The sequence below is a fragment of the Saccopteryx leptura genome, chromosome 3 (assembly GCF_036850995.1).
Source record: "Saccopteryx leptura isolate mSacLep1 chromosome 3, mSacLep1_pri_phased_curated, whole genome shotgun sequence".
Classification (NCBI taxonomy): Eukaryota; Metazoa; Chordata; class Mammalia; order Chiroptera; family Emballonuridae; genus Saccopteryx; species Saccopteryx leptura.
The window spans coordinates 80692435-80710613 of NC_089505.1; the positions used below are offsets into that span (position 1 = coordinate 80692435).

Sequence of the window (18179 nt, forward strand, 5' to 3'; positions counted from 1 at the left end):
TGACCTGTGGTGGCGCAGTGGATAAAGTGTTGACCTGGAATGCTGAGGTCGCCGGTTCGAAAACCTGCACTTGTCTGGTCAAGGCACATATGGGAGTTGATGCTTCCTGTTCCTTCCCCCTTTCTCTCTCTTTCACTCTCTCTCTCTCTCACTCTCTCTCTCCTCTCTCTCCTTTCTAAAATGAATTTAAAAATAAAAAAGTCACTGGGGGTGGGCTCCAATCTCATATGACTAGTGTCCCTATAAAACAGGGAAGTTTGGGCACGGACAGATGGGGACAGAAGGAAGAAGACGTGTAGAGGAACACCAGCCACTGCTAGCAAGCCATCAAAAGCTAGGACAAAAAGGCAGGAACAGATTTTCAGACTCAGAGGGAACCAGGCCCGTGACACCCTGACCTTGGACTTATAGCCTCCAGAATTGAGGGACAGTGTTTTCTGTGCTTAAGCTGCCCAGTGTGTAGTATTTTGTTACAGTAGCCCCAGAAAACTGATATGTCGCCCCACTAATAAAATCCCCCAGGTAATTCAAATATAAGGGGGTGCAAACAGAACCTGCCAGCAAGTGCTTAAGTGCTCAGAGGTAAGAGGCATTCTTGGGGAGAAACTGAGGACTTTTTTTTGACAGAGACATAGAGAGAGGGTCAGATAGGGACAGACAGGAAGGGAGAGAGATGAGAAGCATCAATTCTTTGTTGCGGCACCTTAGTTGTTCATTGATTGCTTTCTCATATGTGCCTTGACTGGGGGGGGGGGGCGCTACAGCAGAGCGAGTGACCCCTTGCTCAAGCCAGCAACCCGGGGCTTCAAGTCAGCGACCATGGGGTCATGTCTATGTTCCCATGCTCAAGCCAGCGACCCTGCGCTTAAGCTGCCAACCTTGGGGTTTTGAACCTGGGTCCTCCACGTCCCAGTCTGACAGTATCTACGGTGCCACCGCCGGGTCAGGCAGAAACTGAGAGCTTAAGGCCCCTTCCACACACACACCCCATGCCTGACTCCTCCCTTGGTGAGGATGCAGGGAGGCAGCCCTGACCACCCAGGAGAACACTTAGGTGCCCGCCCCCACCGTGGCCACATGGGGAATCCCTACTGACCCACAAACACCCAGGTGAAAATCCCTCCCTTCCCAACAGTGACTTGGAGCTTGGGAATCAGGAAAAACATCTGTTTATTCCAAAAATACCAACTTGCAGCTCAGTGGGCTGTCCTCACCAAGAAACTGGTGGTGGGGGAGAAGAGTCCAATGTTGGGCTAGGGGTGGGTAAGGAGGGAGGCAGAGCTGGGGAGGGTCTTCTGGTCCAGAACTGTTTGTCTTCTTGTCTCTGCAGCGCCCCCCACTGCCCACTGTCAGGAGGGCAGGTGTGTGTGTGTGTGTGTGTTTATGGAGGAGGGAGACTCACATGGTGAGGTTGCAGCTCCGGAACATCCGGGGGACTCGGCAGGACATGCCCACTTCCTCACCTCCTTGAGACCTCTCCCGCTATGGCTTATTTAAGATAAGAGGTCAAGGCCCCAGGGTCACAGGCTGACTCTGGCTGAGTGAGTGGGGGCCTGGGGGAGGGGAGGGAACAGAACACCTGGAATCTAAGCCAGGAGAGAGTAAGTTGAGGGGGGGCCTACAAAAGCAGGACCTGGAGCCCCGCCCCCAATTCCAGGGGCTGGAGAAAGCTGAGTGCTCTGTGTGTGTGTGGGGGGGGTAAGCAGAGGTGGGGGGCAGTCTGGGAGGGGCAGGCGCTGAAGCTGGCTCCTCTGGGGGGGGGAGTCGCAGTCTGCTGGAGGGGCACCGGGCAGGGGGAGGCCCTAGAAGAGGTTAGAGAAGCCCAGAAGAAGAGCGGTAAGCATAGCATTGAACACTAGGCCTACGCAGATAGGGCTGCCCCCTCTCCGTGTTCCCTCAGGATCTGTGGGGCCAAAGGTTTTGCAGGGATGAACTGAGGTGCCAGTATGTGGGGTAAGGGGAGACAGGAGGAGGGAATGGTCCAAAGGAGGGGGAGAGGTGCCCCCACCTCACCCTGGGGACTGGGGGAGGGGGCATGTAGCCCTTTAAGAGTGGGGGGAATCGTTGCCCCCACAACATGGCTATGTACAAAGAGAATTGGGTGATGGCAAATTCACAGAAGCCCTGGGGGGCTCCCTGGTGTGTGAGGGGAGAGATGAAGGACAGAATGCTGCTTCTCCGACTGTTGGGATGATGCAGAGCTCCACACCCCCGGACCCCCCATGCAGATGGCACCGGCAATGGCATGGCCCTCCAACTCTGCTGGTCCCAGGAGCAGGCCAGCGGAGGACAGGATTGAAGGCCCCAGGGATGTTAGCAGCTGTTGGCCTAGCCCATGGGAGCTCTGAGGAGTGTCAGACCCAAGCCAACACAGTGCTGATTCAGGTAGAGGTCCAGGGAAGAGGGATTGGGCCAGGGGCAGTGAAGTTACCCAAGGTCTGGAAAGCACCCCCCTACACACACACACACACACACACACACACACACACACTCTCTCTCTCTCTCTCTCTCTCTCTCGTGATGACAAGAGGTCTCCATGATAAGAGGTCTCCATCTTGACCCTGTCACCGATCAGAGACTTGGGCAAAGAGCAATGAGTTAGGAGGGACCTGGATGCTCTCACCAGAAGGGCCACAGGGGCCCTGGTCAAGGCCAAGTCTGTGGTGGGGTCAATGCAGGTATCAGCCTACGTTGGGAGCGAGGCAGTGAAACCATCAAGAAGGGCCACAGGAGGGATGGTGTTTGTGCTGGGTTCCCTTAAGGGGAAAATGGTAGGTGCCATGTGACCCCCCAGAAGACAATTGAAACACAGTTGTCATGGTACTTTCTCCCAAGATGATGGATCCTGGCCTGGAAGATAATACATGGTTGAAATGGATCCTGGGAAGTGATGACACTATTTTGGGTGTTGTGGATCCTAGATGATGTCATGGTTGTGGTGGATCCCAGAAGATGACAGTGTGGTTGAAATGGATCCTGGGAGGTGATGACACTATTGGGTGTCATGGATCTTAGAAGATGTCATGGTTGTGTGGATCCCAGCAGATGATGACACTATTGGGTGTCATGGGTCCTGGGGACACCATTGGTTCTCATGGATGCTGGGTGAGGGTGACACCATGTCTGAAGTATATATCCTGGGAGGTGATGACACCATAGCTAGGGTGGATCCTGGGGTGTGAAGACATTATGGTTGAAGTGGATCCTGCAAGTTGATGACACCACAAGTATCAGAGACTATGGGAAACAGTGGCATCATCAGTCCTAGTGGATCTTGGTAGAGGATGTTAGTATTGGCCACAGTGGATTCTGGAAGGTAATGAAATCATCGGACATGGTGAATTCTTGGAGATGGTGACATCATCAGCTGTGGTGAATCCTAGGGGATGATGAGACAATCGTGGTGTTGAATCTAGGAAGATGATGACACCATGGTTGTAGAGAATCATAGAAGATGGTGACACCATTGGCTATGGGGGAACCTTGGGAGAAGATGACCTATAGGGTCATGGTAAATCCTGGCAGAGGACGATACCATAGTTGTGGTGGGTCTGGGGAGGTGAAGACACCATAGGTCATGGGGAATACTGGAAAATGATGTCATCATTAGGCATGATTGGCATTGGACCCCAGATGTCATGACATCATGGGTGGTGGGAGTCTATGGTGCTGAGGATGTTATCAGTAAGATCAATAGCAGGCAAACCCCACCCTCCCTGACACCAACAGGAGGCCAGGACTTTGTTGACAGAGGCCACGATGTCCCTAGTTATGGCAGAGAGGAGTGGCACTGGCCTTTGGGACACCTATGAGTCTCTGACTCTAAGAGTCTGGTGGGCCAGGGCAGCCTCCTTGAGAGGAGAAGCCAGTCCGGGAGTGCTGTCCTCCAGGAATCACACAGGAGGTGACGTCACTGTGCAAGCGTGGGACCCAAGGCCCGACCTCTCTTTAGAGGGAGGATCAATCTGGTGTAGATCATGTTGAGCATATTCCTGGGGTCTGGGGGAAGGAGTGACCACACTACATTATGGTGGGACAAGGCAGAAACTGGTGACACCATCACAAGGGACGGCCCTCCAAAGTGGGCAGTGGCTCTGGTGATGACATCATAGCATGGGGGCAGACCCTCACGCAGGAGTGGGGGGGTCCTCATTGCAAACAATCTAAGACAGACCATCACCTCTGGGGAAACCTTTCTAGATGGGGCAGCCTCCCCAGTGATGTTACATCCTTCTGGTGACAGCTCAGGGCAGAGCACTTTCTTGTGGACTCCAGGCATGTCATGCCCTCTTATGAGGCGGCCGCAGCAGAGAGGTGTCGCATGACATCCTCTCAGAGAAGGCAGAGTCTGGTGGCGCCATCATAGAAGGACTCTCACCTCTGGTGACGCACCCTCTGGAAGAGGCACAGTCCCTCCCCCATGATGTCATAGGGCAAGGCACCTTCTCTGGTGATGGCACCTCAGGAAGGAGGAGGCGTCCCTGTGATGATGTCATGGAAAGAAGGCCTTATGTCTAGCGAGACACACTTGGGGAGGTGTTCTCCCCTGGAATGTGTACCAGCAAGATGGCTTTGTAGTGATGACATCATAGAAAGAGGCATCTTCTCCAGAGGAAGGATTTTCCTGGTAATGATGTCAAACGAGGCTTCTGGTGCCAAAGTTGATGTCAAAAGGGCAAGACTTGTTTCCACAGTGACCTCACAGGAAGGAATATTTTCTCTAGCATGACGTCATAGAACAAGACATTGTCTCTGCTATGACGTCACAAGAAGGAAGTCTTTGTGATGATGTCATGGATGGCCTCAGGGGCAGGCCCATCATTCTTCTGTGATGACCCCTTGAAAACGTTTGGTCCCAGTGTGGACATTGTGGCCAGTGATAATCTCACAGGCAGGCCTCTTCCTCTGTGATGACATCATGGGAAGGAGGCCTGGCTTCAAACAGTGACATAGGAGGAGGGATTGTATGTATCTGCTGTGACATTCTAAAAGGAGGCCCTTATCTCCGGTGACAATTTCATTCAAAGCAGTGTCCTCGGAGGCAGCCCGCCGCCCTGACCACGGAGGGTCCCGGGCCCTGGAGTATGTGGGTGTGTGTGGGGGGGATCCAGGCCGAAATGGGGGCCCGCGAGGTGGCAGCCCCAACGCCCCGAGGCTGGCCTCAGACAGTCACCTCGTTCTTGCTGGCAGTGCGCAGGTGTTGGGGCAGGTGATGGCCGGGGATGAACTGCAGCTGCTCCAGCGTGCCTTGGCGCTGGAAGGGCGGCCGGTGGACCAGCGTGCCCCCGCCCCCGCCGGCGTCCGCCAGCCAGGCGGGCTGCGGAGAGCCGTGCAGGCCGTGGTGGTGGTGGTGCGCGTGCAGGCCGGGCGTCGGCGGCAGCCCGTGCAGCGGCGTGGGGGGTCCCCCGGGCCCCACCAGCAGGTTGGAGTGGGAGGCAGCCAGGCCGGCGGCGGCGCGGGAGGCGGGATCCGGGGGCAGCGCCGGGCTGCGCGGGGGCGACAGCAGGTGCTCCCGACTCTGGCGCAGGGCCTCGGGCGACGACAACAGCAGGTGCTCCTGCGACACTAGGCGCGCGCGCGGCAGCGTGAACTCGTAGCGCGAGCGTCCCGAGTCGCCGAGCAGGTGCTCCTGGGACATGACCCGTCGTGGGTTGGGCGCGGGCGCCAGGCCCAGCTCCTCGGGGCTGCCCCAGCCGTCCAGGCGGTAGCCACCCCCGGTGCCGGGCCGCCGCAGTGTGTGCAGGGGCAGCGTCCCGCGGGGCATCTCCCCCAGGTGCCACCGCTTCAGGTAGGCCTCGTCCAGGTCCTTCTCGGCTGGGGAGCAGGTGACAAGGCACAGAGGTCAGTCCCAGCCAGCCCAGACCCGTCCCCTTCCCCTGGCTTCCCACGCTGAACCCATCCCCCCACGGGACTCCTGTATCACCCAGAACACTATAGCCCAGGGGTCCCCAAACTTTTTACACAGGGGGCCAGTTCACTGTCCCTCAGACCGTTGGAGGACCGGACTATAAAAAAAAAACTATGAACAAATCCCTAGGCACACTGCACATATCTTATTTTAAAGTAAAAAAGCAAAACGGGAACAAATACAATATTTAAAATAAAGAACAAGTAAATTTAAATCAACAAACTGACCAGTATTTCAATGGGAACTATGGGCCTGCTTTTGGCTAATGGGATGGTCAATGTCTGGTTCCGTATTTGTCACTGCTAGCGTAACAAGTGATATGACGTGCTTCTGGAGCTGGGACACATGAGTCCCGTGTCACTGGAAGTAGTACTGTACGTGAGCGACGCCACGCTTTGCGGTGCTCACGCTCTATCCACTGCTCCACCGCCTGGTCAGGCCCAGTGCTTGGTTTTTTTTTTGTATTTTTCTGAAGCTGGAAACGGGGAGAGACAGTCAGACAGACTCCCGCACGCGCCCGACCGGGATCCACCTGGCACGCCCACCAGGGGCGACGCTCTGCCCACCAGGGGGCGATGCTCTGCCCCTCCAGGGCATCGCTCTGCCGCGACCAGAGCCACTCTAGCGCCTGGGGCAGAGGCCAAGGAGCCATCCCCAGCTCCCGGGCCATCTTTGCTCCAATGGAGCCTTGGCTGTGGGAGGGGAAGAGAGAGACAGAGAGGAAGGAGGGGGGGGGGTGGAGAAGCAAATGGGCGCTTCTCCTATGTGCCCTGGCCGGGAATCGAACCCGGGTCCCCCGCACGCCAGGCCGACACTCTACCGCTGAGCCAACCGGCCAGGGCCCCAGTGCTTATTTTTGAGGAAGTATCTCCCCTTCCTTTTCATCCTGTAGCAGTGTTTTTCAAACTTGGAGATGTGGCCCCTATGTGGGTTGTGAAGTCAGTTTTCTGGGTCACGATAGGCATTTTGAAAAAATGAAGCTAGGCCTGAGCAGGTGGTGGCACAGTGGATACAGCTTTGGAATGGGACACTGAGTACCCAGGTTCAAAACCCCGAGGTCGCTAGCTTGAGCATGGGCTCATCCGGCTTGAGCGTGGGGTCACTGGCTTGAGCCAAAGGTTGATGGCTTGAGCAATGGGGTCACTCGCTCTGCTATAGCCACTCCCCACCCCCGTCAAGGCACACATGAGAAAGCAATCCAATAAATAACTAAGAAGCCACAGTGAAGAATTGACACTTCTCATTTCTCTCCCTTCCTGTCTGTCTGTCCCTCTCGCTGTCTGTCACACACACACACACACACACACACACACACACAAAAATGAAGCAGTATAGAAAATTCTTTTTTTTTTTTGTATTTTTCTGAAGTTGGAAATGGGGAGGCAGTCAGACAGACTCCCACATTCGCCCAACCAGGATCCACCCGGCACGCCCACCAGGGGGCAATGCTCTGCTCATCTGGGGCGTTGCTCTGTTGCAACCAGAGCCATTCTAGCGCCTGAGGCAGAGGCCATGGAGCCATCCTCAGCGCCTGGGCCAACTTTGCTCCAATGGAGCCTTGACTACGGGAAGGGAAGAGAGAGACAGAGAGGAAAGAGAGGGGGAGGGGTGGAGAAGCAGATGGGCACTTCTCCTGTGTGCCCTGGCCGGGAATCGAACCTGGGACTCCTGCACGCCAGGCCGACACTCTACCACTGAGCCAACTGGACAGGGCCTTAGAAAATTCTAATTATCAGAAGGCATCCCCATAATAAGGGAATATGGTGAGTACTGGTTCATACATTTTTTTCAGTTGTGTGTATTACTGAAATATTAGTGGATGAAGTGACTTAATCTCTGGGATATGTTTAAAAACAATCCACCAGGCCCTGGCCAGTTGGCTCAGAGGTAGAACGTCAGCATGATGTGTGAAAGTCCTGAGTTTGATTCCCAGTCAGAGCACAGGAGAACTAACCTCTACCCGTTCCACCACCTCTCTCTCTTCACCTCCCACAACCATGGCTCAAATAATCAAGTTGGCTCTGGGCGCTGAGTATGGCTCTATGGCCTGCCTCAGGTGCCAAAATGTCTCAGTTGCCAAGCAACAGGGCAGCGGCCCCATATGGGCAGAACATCAGCCCCAGAAGGGGGTTGCCGGGTGGATCCTGGTTGAGACATATGCAGGAGTCTGTCTCTTCACCTCCCTGTCCCTCGATATATATAATAATGCACCAAAAAATGGGATGGAGGGAGGAAAGATTAACAAAATCTTGCTAATTGTTAACATTGGATGATAGGAACATGGGGGTTCATTGGACACTTTTCTTTTTCTTGGGTATGTTTGAAAATGCCTTCTTTTATAGAGAATTTAATAAAAATTTACTTGAGCCAGAGGATACAATTGGAAGTAAGATATCAACAGATTGTGATAAATGCTTTCAAAAATGTTCTAATAACAAGTTCCAAATCTTTCCTGTACTTAAGAATGTGCAAATATTGCCTGACCATGCGGTGGCACAGTGACCTGAACATTGACCTGGGATGCTGAGGTCCAAGGTTCAAAACCCCGAGGTTGCCAGCTTGAACCTGGGATCATCGACATGACACCATGGTCGCTGGCTTGAAGCCTACGGTTGCTGGCTTGAGCCCAAGATCGCTGGGCTCAAGCTGGGCTCAAGCCCCCGGGGTCAGGGCACATATGAGAAAGCAATCAACAACTAAGGTGCCACAACGAAGAATTGATGCTTCTCATCTCTCTCCCTTCCTGTTTGTCTATGCCTCTCTTTCTCTCTCTCTCTATCTCTCTCTCTCTCTCTCTCTCTCTCTCGCTCTCTCTCTCTCTCTCTCTCTCACACACACACACACACACACACACACACACACACACACACACACACACACACGTTACTTCATGTAATACTGGAACAGACCTAAAGGAGCCTCTAAACCTCTCGAGGTTTGTTGGGCCACTGTCCACGATCTTGAACCTATAGGCCTGGCCCTGACCCCGCCCTTTCGCTCCGGCTCCTCCCCCTCCGGGGACTCACCCAGCCTCTTGAGGGAGGAGTAGCGGTTGAGTTCGGATTTCACTGCAGCCTCGTAGGACGGGGGCAGATGCGAAAGGTTGTGGAAGGACCGCGAGCAGGATAGCGTGGAGTAATGCAAGGAGGGGCTGGGTGGGGCGGCCCTCCAGTCTGCCGGCAGAGGGCGCAGCTAGGGTGAGTCCGGCCCCTCCCTCCTTGAGACCCAGGAGTTCCCGTTTCCACAGCCTCCCTCAGACCAAGACTTCCAGACCTCAGCCCCTTTGGGGAATTAGAAATCTGGGATTCTAGCCCTTCAAATTCCCGTTGTCCAGGTGTCCCCTGACCCCCACCGCGATGTCAGGAGGCAGGCTTTTTCTGGAGGAGGAGGAGGACTTGTCACAGCAGGAGAGGGCAACTGGCCCTTGCTCAGCACAAGCTGGGTGCTGTGCCCCAGGCTGGGGAGGGTAGTAGACTCCTGTATCTCCCCACCAACACGGGTGGGAGAGAGATTTGACCACGTCCAGTGGGCAAACGGGGAAACCGAGGTTCACTTTGTTAACTGGCTACACTGTGAGGACAGGCTCACAGGGTCTCCCACCTGCTCTGTCCCAGGCACTAGGCTTGGGCTCCATCAAGAAGGGGTTAGGAAAGGAGCCCTGTCGTCCCCACCAGCCCAGCCCTAGTCCGTACCCAGAGTGGTGCCATGGTGCTTGGGGCTGTTGACATTGAGGTGCAGGTAGTTGTGGTGCAGGTTGTCTGTAGAGACCAAGAAGGGAGGTGGCGTCACCACCATCTCCTGCTCCCCAGCGAGCACTGCTGTCTCGGTCTCTTAGAAGGCTCCCCCGCTTACATCCACTTGGTCCCCAGCTCTGGAATCTTGACCCTGACCTACTTCTCCCTCCTGGATCATCAAACCAGCTTTCTGGCCATTGGCCAGCCATGTCCAAGATCAGCCCCACCATGGTAGTCTGATACCCACAGCTGGGGGCCCCTCTGCTGGTCGGCACTCTTCCCATGTTCTGTCATCACCCTCACCCCAGGGACAGTTGAAGCCAGCAGGGGCATTTGAAGCCTGTGCGACTTGGTCCGAGCTGACATCTCCCACCCCTCCTCTCAAGCCACACTTCTCCATGGTGCCTGACTGAACCTAACTCAGTCCTGCCACAGGGCCTTTGCATATGCTGTTCTTGCTGCCTTGAATCCCTGCCTTTGCTCCCCCTCCCACCCTGCACCTTTGCCTGAAGAACTCCTACTCGCCTCTCAAAATCCATCTCAAATGTCTCTTTCTTACTGCTTCTCAAAACCAGTTCAGGCCTGTCCTTCACGGCCTGGACTATCATCCCAGCCTCTCCCCTTCAAGAAGGATATAGTGCCCCTATCTATTTCTGACTTTGCTCTAAACTCCTCTGTGGCTCCCCATGGCCCTCAGGACCAAGGTAGGGCTCCTCAGTTCAGCCTGGCACTCAAAGTGTCTGTCCACCCTCTCCCTGGCCTCCCTAGCTTGGCTCCGGCCACCCAGAGCTCCCCCATTCCGAGTGACTGCCCTCACCCTGCAGGCCACTGCTCAAGCTGTATTTCCTAGGGGAGTCTTCCTCTTCCCATCAGACAAGACCCTTTCAGCCAGTCCCAATCAAGAGTGCTTGACGCACTCACCGTGAAATACAAGAATAACAACAAGAACTCACGTTTATGCAGTGCGTTTCCTGGGCCAGGCATGGCTCTGAGCATGCTGCTCATTTGTTCATTGGGTCTTCAGAACAGCCCCAGCAGGGGGCTACCCTATGCTTGTCATCTTATGAATGAGGACAAGAGCTGGCCCCAGGACACACGGGTGCAGAGTCAGGGTGCCAACCCCAGGCGGTCCGCCCCCCCCAAGTTCTAATTCAATAGTTAGGTGTGTCCTGATGTGTCGTTGGCTGTTGGGTGGTCTGACGTGGGGTTTGTCATTTGCACACTGGACCCAAGAATGTCTAAACCTAAGTCACCGTGGCGTCCACAGCGCCCACCCGCGGGGTCCACGGGAACTAGGGGGTGAAGGGGTTTTCTCACTGCAGAGACTGGGAGGCTGCGGTTGGGGGCGGGGCAGGGTAGTCAGAGGTGGAGCCACCTGGAGAGGGCGGGGCTACAAGGATGAGGGGGCGTGGTCAGAGGCGGCCGCCACCGTTCCCAGGTTCCACTTACCGAGGTTGGAGGACTTCATGGTGCTGTAGAGGTTCTTGGGTGTCCTCGGGGTCATACTGTCCGGACCCCCGATCCCCGCGGACAAGGAGCTGCTTCGTGCCCGGTCCGGACGGGTTGCAGGTCCTGCCTGATGCCTCAATATGTCCACCAGAGCCCTAAAGGTGGCAGAGGGATGGTCAGACGTGGCTTGAGGACCGGAGTGGAGGGAGGGACGGAGGGCCCAGCCTTCTTCCCCCTTTCTATTCTCACCTTAGGGGTAATCTGTTAACTCAGCTCAGCTGGGCTTCTCGCCTTTGGCCACGCCCCTCGCTGTCCACCCAAAGGTTCCTGGGACCACACTTCCTGCTTCCCAATTCATTCGGACCCTACCTATACCCTCCACCCTGCGGTCCCGCCCCACCCTGACTTGGGTGGAGCTCCATCCTGTTTCTTCTGCAGCCTCCCCGCCCCAGGGATAAAGGGTGCCCCATTCACCTCCAATTTTAGAGTCACCCTTGGCTTTTTTCCTTTTCTTCACGTTCCTCAGCAACCTTGCAGATTCGACCAAGATATATCCCTAACCTGGTCGCTCCTCACCACCTCCGCTCTTGCCAAGGCTCTCTCTCACTGGATCCTCGCTACGGTCTCCTAAGCAGTCTCTGGCCCCTTGCAACCTTGTCTCCCGGTGCAGCCTGAGTTCAGGACCCCTCCAGACGGTTCCCCATTACTCTCTAGCTGTACGGGCTCCTTCACTGTCTTGCAAACACCCCACCACAGGACCTTTGCAATGACTGTTCTGTCTGGAATGCCATTCCCACAGATATCTGCTTGGTTTGCTCCCTTCCTTCAAGTCTGCTCAGAGAGGCCTTTCCTGGCCACTTCATATAAAAACAACAGCACCCCTGCCCTGACTCTTTAGGCTGCTCTATTTTCTTCGCACCTTTTATCAATATCTAATGGTATATCACATCTGTGTTGCTTGCTTACTATCTCCGCCACTAACTTTTTCTTTTTCGGTCACTAACTTTTATGATAACAGCAGCCAACATTTTTTGAGGGCTTACCGTGTGCCAGGACGTGACATGAATCAACCCAGTTCATCTTTATTACAGTCCAAATGAGTGGGGAACATTTATTAGCCCCATGGTACAAATGAGAAAACAGAGGCACAAACAGGTTAAGCAAATTGCCCCGGGATCACAGAGCCCACAGGCAGTGGACCTGGGATGGGACTGTATTTTGTTTACTCCTGTATGCCCAGCTCCTGGCCCACAGAAAGTGCTCAAGAAGTATTTGTTGGATGAATGAGGCGTGAGCTTCCCCAACACTCAACAACCAGGCGTTCCCAGGCTCTTGTGGTGGCTGCCTCCTTGGTCTCTGACAACACCCCCATCCCTGTAGTCTGCCCTCCCCGAGGATAACGCCTTCCAATTGCCCAGGCCCGCCCGCAGGCTCCCTACCCTCTTGCAAGAGCGCGCACACACCTGGGCACGTTGATATCCCGGTGCGCCCTGGGCGCACGGGACGCCTTGCTGAAGGCCACTTTGGCTCCGACGCCTACGGCCAGGGCGAAGCTGATGACCCCGCACACTACGTAGGCCGTGCTGCCCCCGGGGCCCTCGCCCCCACGCACCCCGGAGCCCCCTGCCCGGCCCCCTTCCAGCCACCCGGCCTGGCCGGGCCCGGGCCCCCCGCCCGCACCCCCGGTGCCCCCGGCGCCCCCGGCCAGCGGCGGCGGCGTGGTGGCCCAGCGCGGCGTGTCGTAGTTGGAACAGGAGGCCTGCGCCAGGCGCATGTGGCGGTGCTCGCAGCAGAAGCGGTAGTGGCAGGTGCCGCAGCAGAAGCGGTAGGAGCCAGTGCTGCAGTTGAAGGTGGCGTCGTACTGGCCCATGACGTCGTAGTAGCCGTGGCAGAGCTCCGCCGGAGGGGGCGCCCGAGCAGCCGCGCCCGTCCCGCTCGAGGGGCTGGTCCTGGTGCCGTTGGAGCCCGGGCCCACTGCATCCCCGCCACCCGTGAGGACCCCGGTTAGGCGCCGCAGGTGCGCCAGCAGGCCCGGAAGCCGGCCTGGGGGCTCCGCGCTCGTGGCGTTGGACGGGCGCGCCTCAGCGTGGCTGGCCGTCGAGGCCAGGAGCAGGAGGGTCCAGAGGAGCTGGAGGGCCGGCATGGGGCACGCAGGAGGTCGGACGGGGCCGCCAGGCTGAACGGAGGACCTAGGCTGGAGCGGAGGGTGGGAGAGAGATGTTTAGAGGTGAGGAAATGTGGAGACAGGTAGCTAGAGAGGATGAGGAAGGGAGGCGAGGGCAGGTAGAGGGATAGAGACAGAAAGGATGGGGAGGGAGTAAGAGGCATGGCCCCAACGTTGTCGGCCCCACGGGGCAGCCGAAGCGGGGAGCGAGGGAAACACGCCTAAACCGGACCGGAATAGAACAGAATGACAAACGACAACGGTGGACGGAAAGGATCAAAGGAAGTGCTGGATGGAGAGAAAAGACTGGGAAGGAGACATCAGAGGGGTGAACAAAAAAAAAAAAAAACAGGACCAATGTGACAAAGGGAGAAGGAACTGTGGAAGTGGGTGGTGGAGAGGTAGAGGTGAGATGGGGGGAGAGAGAGGAAGATGGGGAGATTGGGAGGGGAGAGGGCAGGGCCATGCGAACAGGAGGGTGGGACAGGTTAGCGGGGACAGGAGAAAGGGGTGTGGGTGTGGGGAGGAAAGGCAGAGAGAGACTGAAGTTGGGAATCTGTTTGTAGACCAGGCTGGTAGAGAGTTCATGGTTCTCAACCTCAGCACTGCTGAGTTTTGGGGACCGATGTTTAGCAGCATCCACAACAGGTGCATTAGCCTTCTCTCCCAAAGTCGTTACAGCATAAGATGCCTCCAGGCACTGCCGGATGGCTCCTGGGGCACAGTTGCCCTTGTTGAGAACCACTGGCTTAGACTCTTACGGTCCTCATTTCCCCCCAAACGCTGATTTCTTTCCCTTATCTAGATCTAGGGACTTCAAACCTCAGTATCTGTGTAAGTGTGTGTGTGTGTGTGTGTGTCTCTCTCACACACAAACTTCAAACGAGGGCACCAAAGTTCCAACAGGTCCCCTCATTCACCTGAGCCCCACAGTGCCCAAGCAGTGGAGTGGGACTTGAAACTCAGGCCTCAGGGTATCGCCACCCACAAAACATGGATGACTTAATCCCACACAGGGGAACACTTGGCGCGCGTGCACATGCGTGCGCACACACCCACCCCTCCCAACAGTAGCACATGCACACAGCAGTGTGGATTCTCTCTTTTTTTGTGCGTATTTTTCTGAAGTGAGAGGCTGGAGGGCAGACAGACAGACTTCCGCATGTGCCTGACCAGGATCCACCCGACATGCCCACTAGGGGGTGATGCTCTGTCCATCTGGGGCGTTTCTCCGCCTTAACCAGAGCCATTCTAGCACAGAGAGAGGGGAGAGGGAAGAAGCAGGTGGGTGCTTCTGTGTGCCCTGGTCAGGAATCAAACCCAGGACTTCCATACACAGGGCCAACGCTCTACCATTGATCCAGCCAGCCAGGGCTTAGCAGTGTAGATTCTTTCATTCATCACTGGCTGCCACCTATTGGGTGGGTTGTGCACTGCCCACATGGGTCTGGCTGAAACCAAGAGGGGCTATCCTCTCTAAGGTGTGCCAATGGGTGGCATCCACCTGTGGAAAGGGGCACCCTTTTCAGACTCACACAAGGGTGCCATCTGCCTGCCGAACCATTGGTGCTGGGGAGCAGTACAGGGCCAGGGGTGTTTGCCTCATCGGCACAGACACGCCCCTGCCATGTTTGATCGAGTGTGCATGGCCGATCCTTGTTCTGTGCCAAGTCTTTCCTGGGCTCTGGATACAAATTCTCCCTCTGCTGATAGAGTTCCATTGTCCCCTCCAACTGCACACACATGCACACACACACCCAGGGAGACACAGCCATTCCCAGTTCTGGGGGGGGGGGGGAGCAGTGGCGCACATCCCTTCAAACCTAGCAACACACCAGTCACGACAGACAGACACACACACACACACACACACACACACACGCGCGCGCGCGCGTGTGTGTGTGTGTGTGTGTGTGCTCGCGCGCTCAGCCTCTCTAGGGATGAAGAAACCCCACAGCTTCCTGCTCCTGCCTCACATTTTCCAATGCAATGCAGGGCAGCACCTACTGGCGGGAAGGGGACACACACCTAGGGACAAAGTGGCCCATCCAGACACAAGGCTATAGGGGCACAAATTTGTCCCTTAGCTCACACAAAACTAAGCAGACACACAAGAGAACGTACACACACAACACAGAGCCCAGGACACCCACAGTGTATGTCACGGATGCAACACTGAAGGACACCCAGGGCCATCCTGATGGTCTACCTGGAGCCCCTTCTCAGCACACACATACACAGCTCCACGCGGACACGCGGCCAGGCACATCTGCCTGTTTCAGCCCGGATGGGCACAAGAGACCCAAACATGATCTCAGACATCGTGACACACTTGGACCACACACAGCTCAAGAACACGGGCAAGGACCTGCCCAAGCCGGCTGCATATGAACACACAGCTGCACACATGACAGCCCCCAGTCATGCAACCTTGTGGGCGCAAACATACCCTCACCCAGTGGTGGAGATTCTGGGAGTAGGAATGTGACAACCCCCTCTACACACACACACACACACACACACACACACAGTCACACCCTGGCCCCCACCCTCGTTCACTCACACAGAGACACTTTCCTCCTCCACAGGTGGAAAAGAAGGGGGCCCCTGAGCCCCCCTCTCCTCATTTTCCTCACCTTGAATGCCCAGCAGCTCTGGGCCAGAGGTCTGGCTGTAGGTGCCCTAAACCTCCTCAGCCCTAAGAGACACAGGTGTGTGGACAGAGAACAGGGAAGCCAGCTGGAGGGAGGGGTCCCCCAATAGGTCCCACTGGGTGGGTCCTCGTTCTTCTGGAGAACCCCCTGCCCCACCTGCCACCCCACACAGCACTTGGCCCCAACCTCCGGCCCTTAGCCCCTTCCTGACCCTGCCGGCTGGAGGTGGGAGCCACGGCTAGGTGGGGCTAGGTGAGCTGACTCCGGAGTAGCCCGGAAGCAGCAGAGATGGAGAGGGAGGGAGCAGGACCCGGGGAGGAGGACAGAGAGGGCCAGACAAGGGGACAGAGATCCACAGCGGGATAGAAACCCAGAAAAACAGTCAAAGCCCTTGCTCCAGAGAGCTGGGGGCTGGAGGGGGGGGTTCCGCATGTGGCGGCGGAGGGAAACTGAGGGTCGCGGTGGGTGGCGGGCGGGGGCCGAGCGCATCAGGGCCGAACACAGAGAGAGGCGCCCGTGAGTATCGGGGCGGGGGGAAGTGAGGGTGGATTTGGGGCAGGGAGGTGGAAAGCCAGGAAGAGTAGGCGGGGATCTGGGTTCAAGAGGAGGCGGACCAGCAGGTGGGAGAAAGTGGAAGGTGAAACAGAGGGGTGGGTGGGGGAGCGGTGGGCTGGAGGATCCGGCGTTGCCTCTCCCCCCCCCCCAACTCCCACCTCGCTGCCCCGGAGGCGAGGACTCTGAGGTAGAGACGTGAACTCTGCCCCGGCGCCCCACTCGGGCGGAGTGGAGGGGGAGACCCGGTCCCTGCGGCCCCTCTCCGTCGGCCCCCAGGTCCCTAGGCCTTGCTATCGCTTGTCGCCCTGTGCATCCCTCCTCTCGGGTCCGGTCTCTCTCGTCGACTAACGGGATGTGTCCTTGGGTCTTGATCTTCGTCGGTGTTTCTACGCGTCTCTCTCCTCGCATCTCTGCGTCTGTCCCACGTCTCTGTCTCTCGCTGCCCCCTTCCCTGAGCCTCAGTTTTCCGGGTGCCACCATTCCCCCTCCCTTCCCTCTGCTCCTCTCCGTCTGACTGTCTGTCTGTCCTGCCTCTCTGGGTCTCCCAAAATCTCCATCGCTGTCCCTCTGTGATTCTGTTTCTTTTTCCAGGTTTTCTGTCTAAAGATCTGTCTTTCTGAGTGTCTCTGTGTCTTCCCCAACTCTGGACCCCCAATCTCCCTCCTGGACCACCTCCTCTCTCTCTCTCTCTCTCTCTCTCTCTCTCTCTCTCTCTCTCTCTCGGCCCGGTTTGGAGGGGCGGAAAGGGGGGGCGCTGCGGCGGGAGCTGTGTTCCCAGCACAAAATAGACTCCTGTTGCCATGGCGACGCGAGCGCGGCCTCGGAGACGCGAAGCTTCAGGCTGGGGGGTTGAGGAGAGGGGACACCTGGATCCGGAAGGCGGGGGCCGGGGGCACAGACGCCTGGTTCCAGGGGTTCCTGGAGGAGGGAGACTGGGTCTCCTAGGTCCCTGGGGAAAGGGGGTACTGGGTGCTCTGACGCTGGAGTTCCAGCCTTCTGCGAGGGGGTCTGGGGTCCCTAGTTGGGGGACACTGGTTCCCCAGTGGGGGCGGGCTGGTGGTGAGCTCTGACGCCTGGGTTCTTGGAGGACTCAAGGGTGGCCTTCTCCGGTCCCCAAGGTTGGGGGGTGGGGTGCGGAACAAGGACTGCGAATCTCTCCTGGGACTGAGGAGGCTTGACGGGTAAGGGGGTCCGTCAATTCCCGACTCCCAGATTTCCAAGGGAGCTGCAGAATTCTGGGAACCCCCCCATGTGGTCCCCCCCCCCGACTCCTGCATCTCAGGAGCACAGGGACCCCTCTTCGATGAAGCCGTCTGTCCTTCCTATCCGTTCATTCACCCACCTGCCTATCTCCTTCCTTCCTCCCTTCCCCAGGTCCCCCGTGCCTCAGTTTCCCCCTCCGCACCTGGTGCTGTTGCGCTCACCTCACTTTCCGAATGCGGGACCCTTGGGGATTCTGGGGTGGCGGCAGCGTGGGGGGGCCGGTCGGGGGAGGCAGAGCGAGCGCGTGTCTGCAGCCGGCTGGGCTTGGCGTGCGTGCGCCCGTGGGGGTGGGGGCGGCCAGCAGCGCGCGGGGCGACCCTGCCGGCAGCTCTGTTCGGTGCAGATGTGATCACGCCAACCCTCGCCTTTGCTTCGCGCGCGGGCTGGGGCTGAGAAGAGGCACCTCCCCATCCCCACCTGCTGGGGACCCTGCTTCCCCTCCCCCGCCCCAT

General features: G+C 57.2%; 1 protein-coding gene across 5 annotated transcripts; it reads right to left on the reverse strand.

Moving 5' to 3' along the window:
- Positions 1-898: 898 nt before the first annotated feature.
- On the reverse strand, positions 899-18020 carry SHISA7 (shisa family member 7). Of its 5 annotated transcripts, none has more exons than XR_010750155.1 (7): positions 17889-18020; positions 12555-13285; positions 11092-11246; positions 9601-9666; positions 8935-9081; positions 4379-5814; positions 899-3379 (listed from the first exon to the last, which is right to left on the reverse strand). XR_010750155.1 is itself a non-coding variant. In XM_066374527.1 (6 exons), exons 2-6 carry the CDS (start codon positions 13232-13234, stop codon positions 5162-5164), a joined length of 1701 nt encoding a protein of 566 aa, XP_066230624.1. In that variant the 5' UTR covers positions 13235-13285; positions 17889-18020; the 3' UTR covers positions 899-5161. The 5 variants fall into 5 exon arrangements, 3 of the variants coding, with proteins under 3 accessions (XP_066230624.1, XP_066230625.1, XP_066230626.1); XR_010750154.1 differs by having other exon boundaries at positions 899-3412; positions 4181-5814; XM_066374527.1 differs by having other exon boundaries at positions 899-5814.
- Positions 18021-18179: the final 159 nt, after the last annotated feature.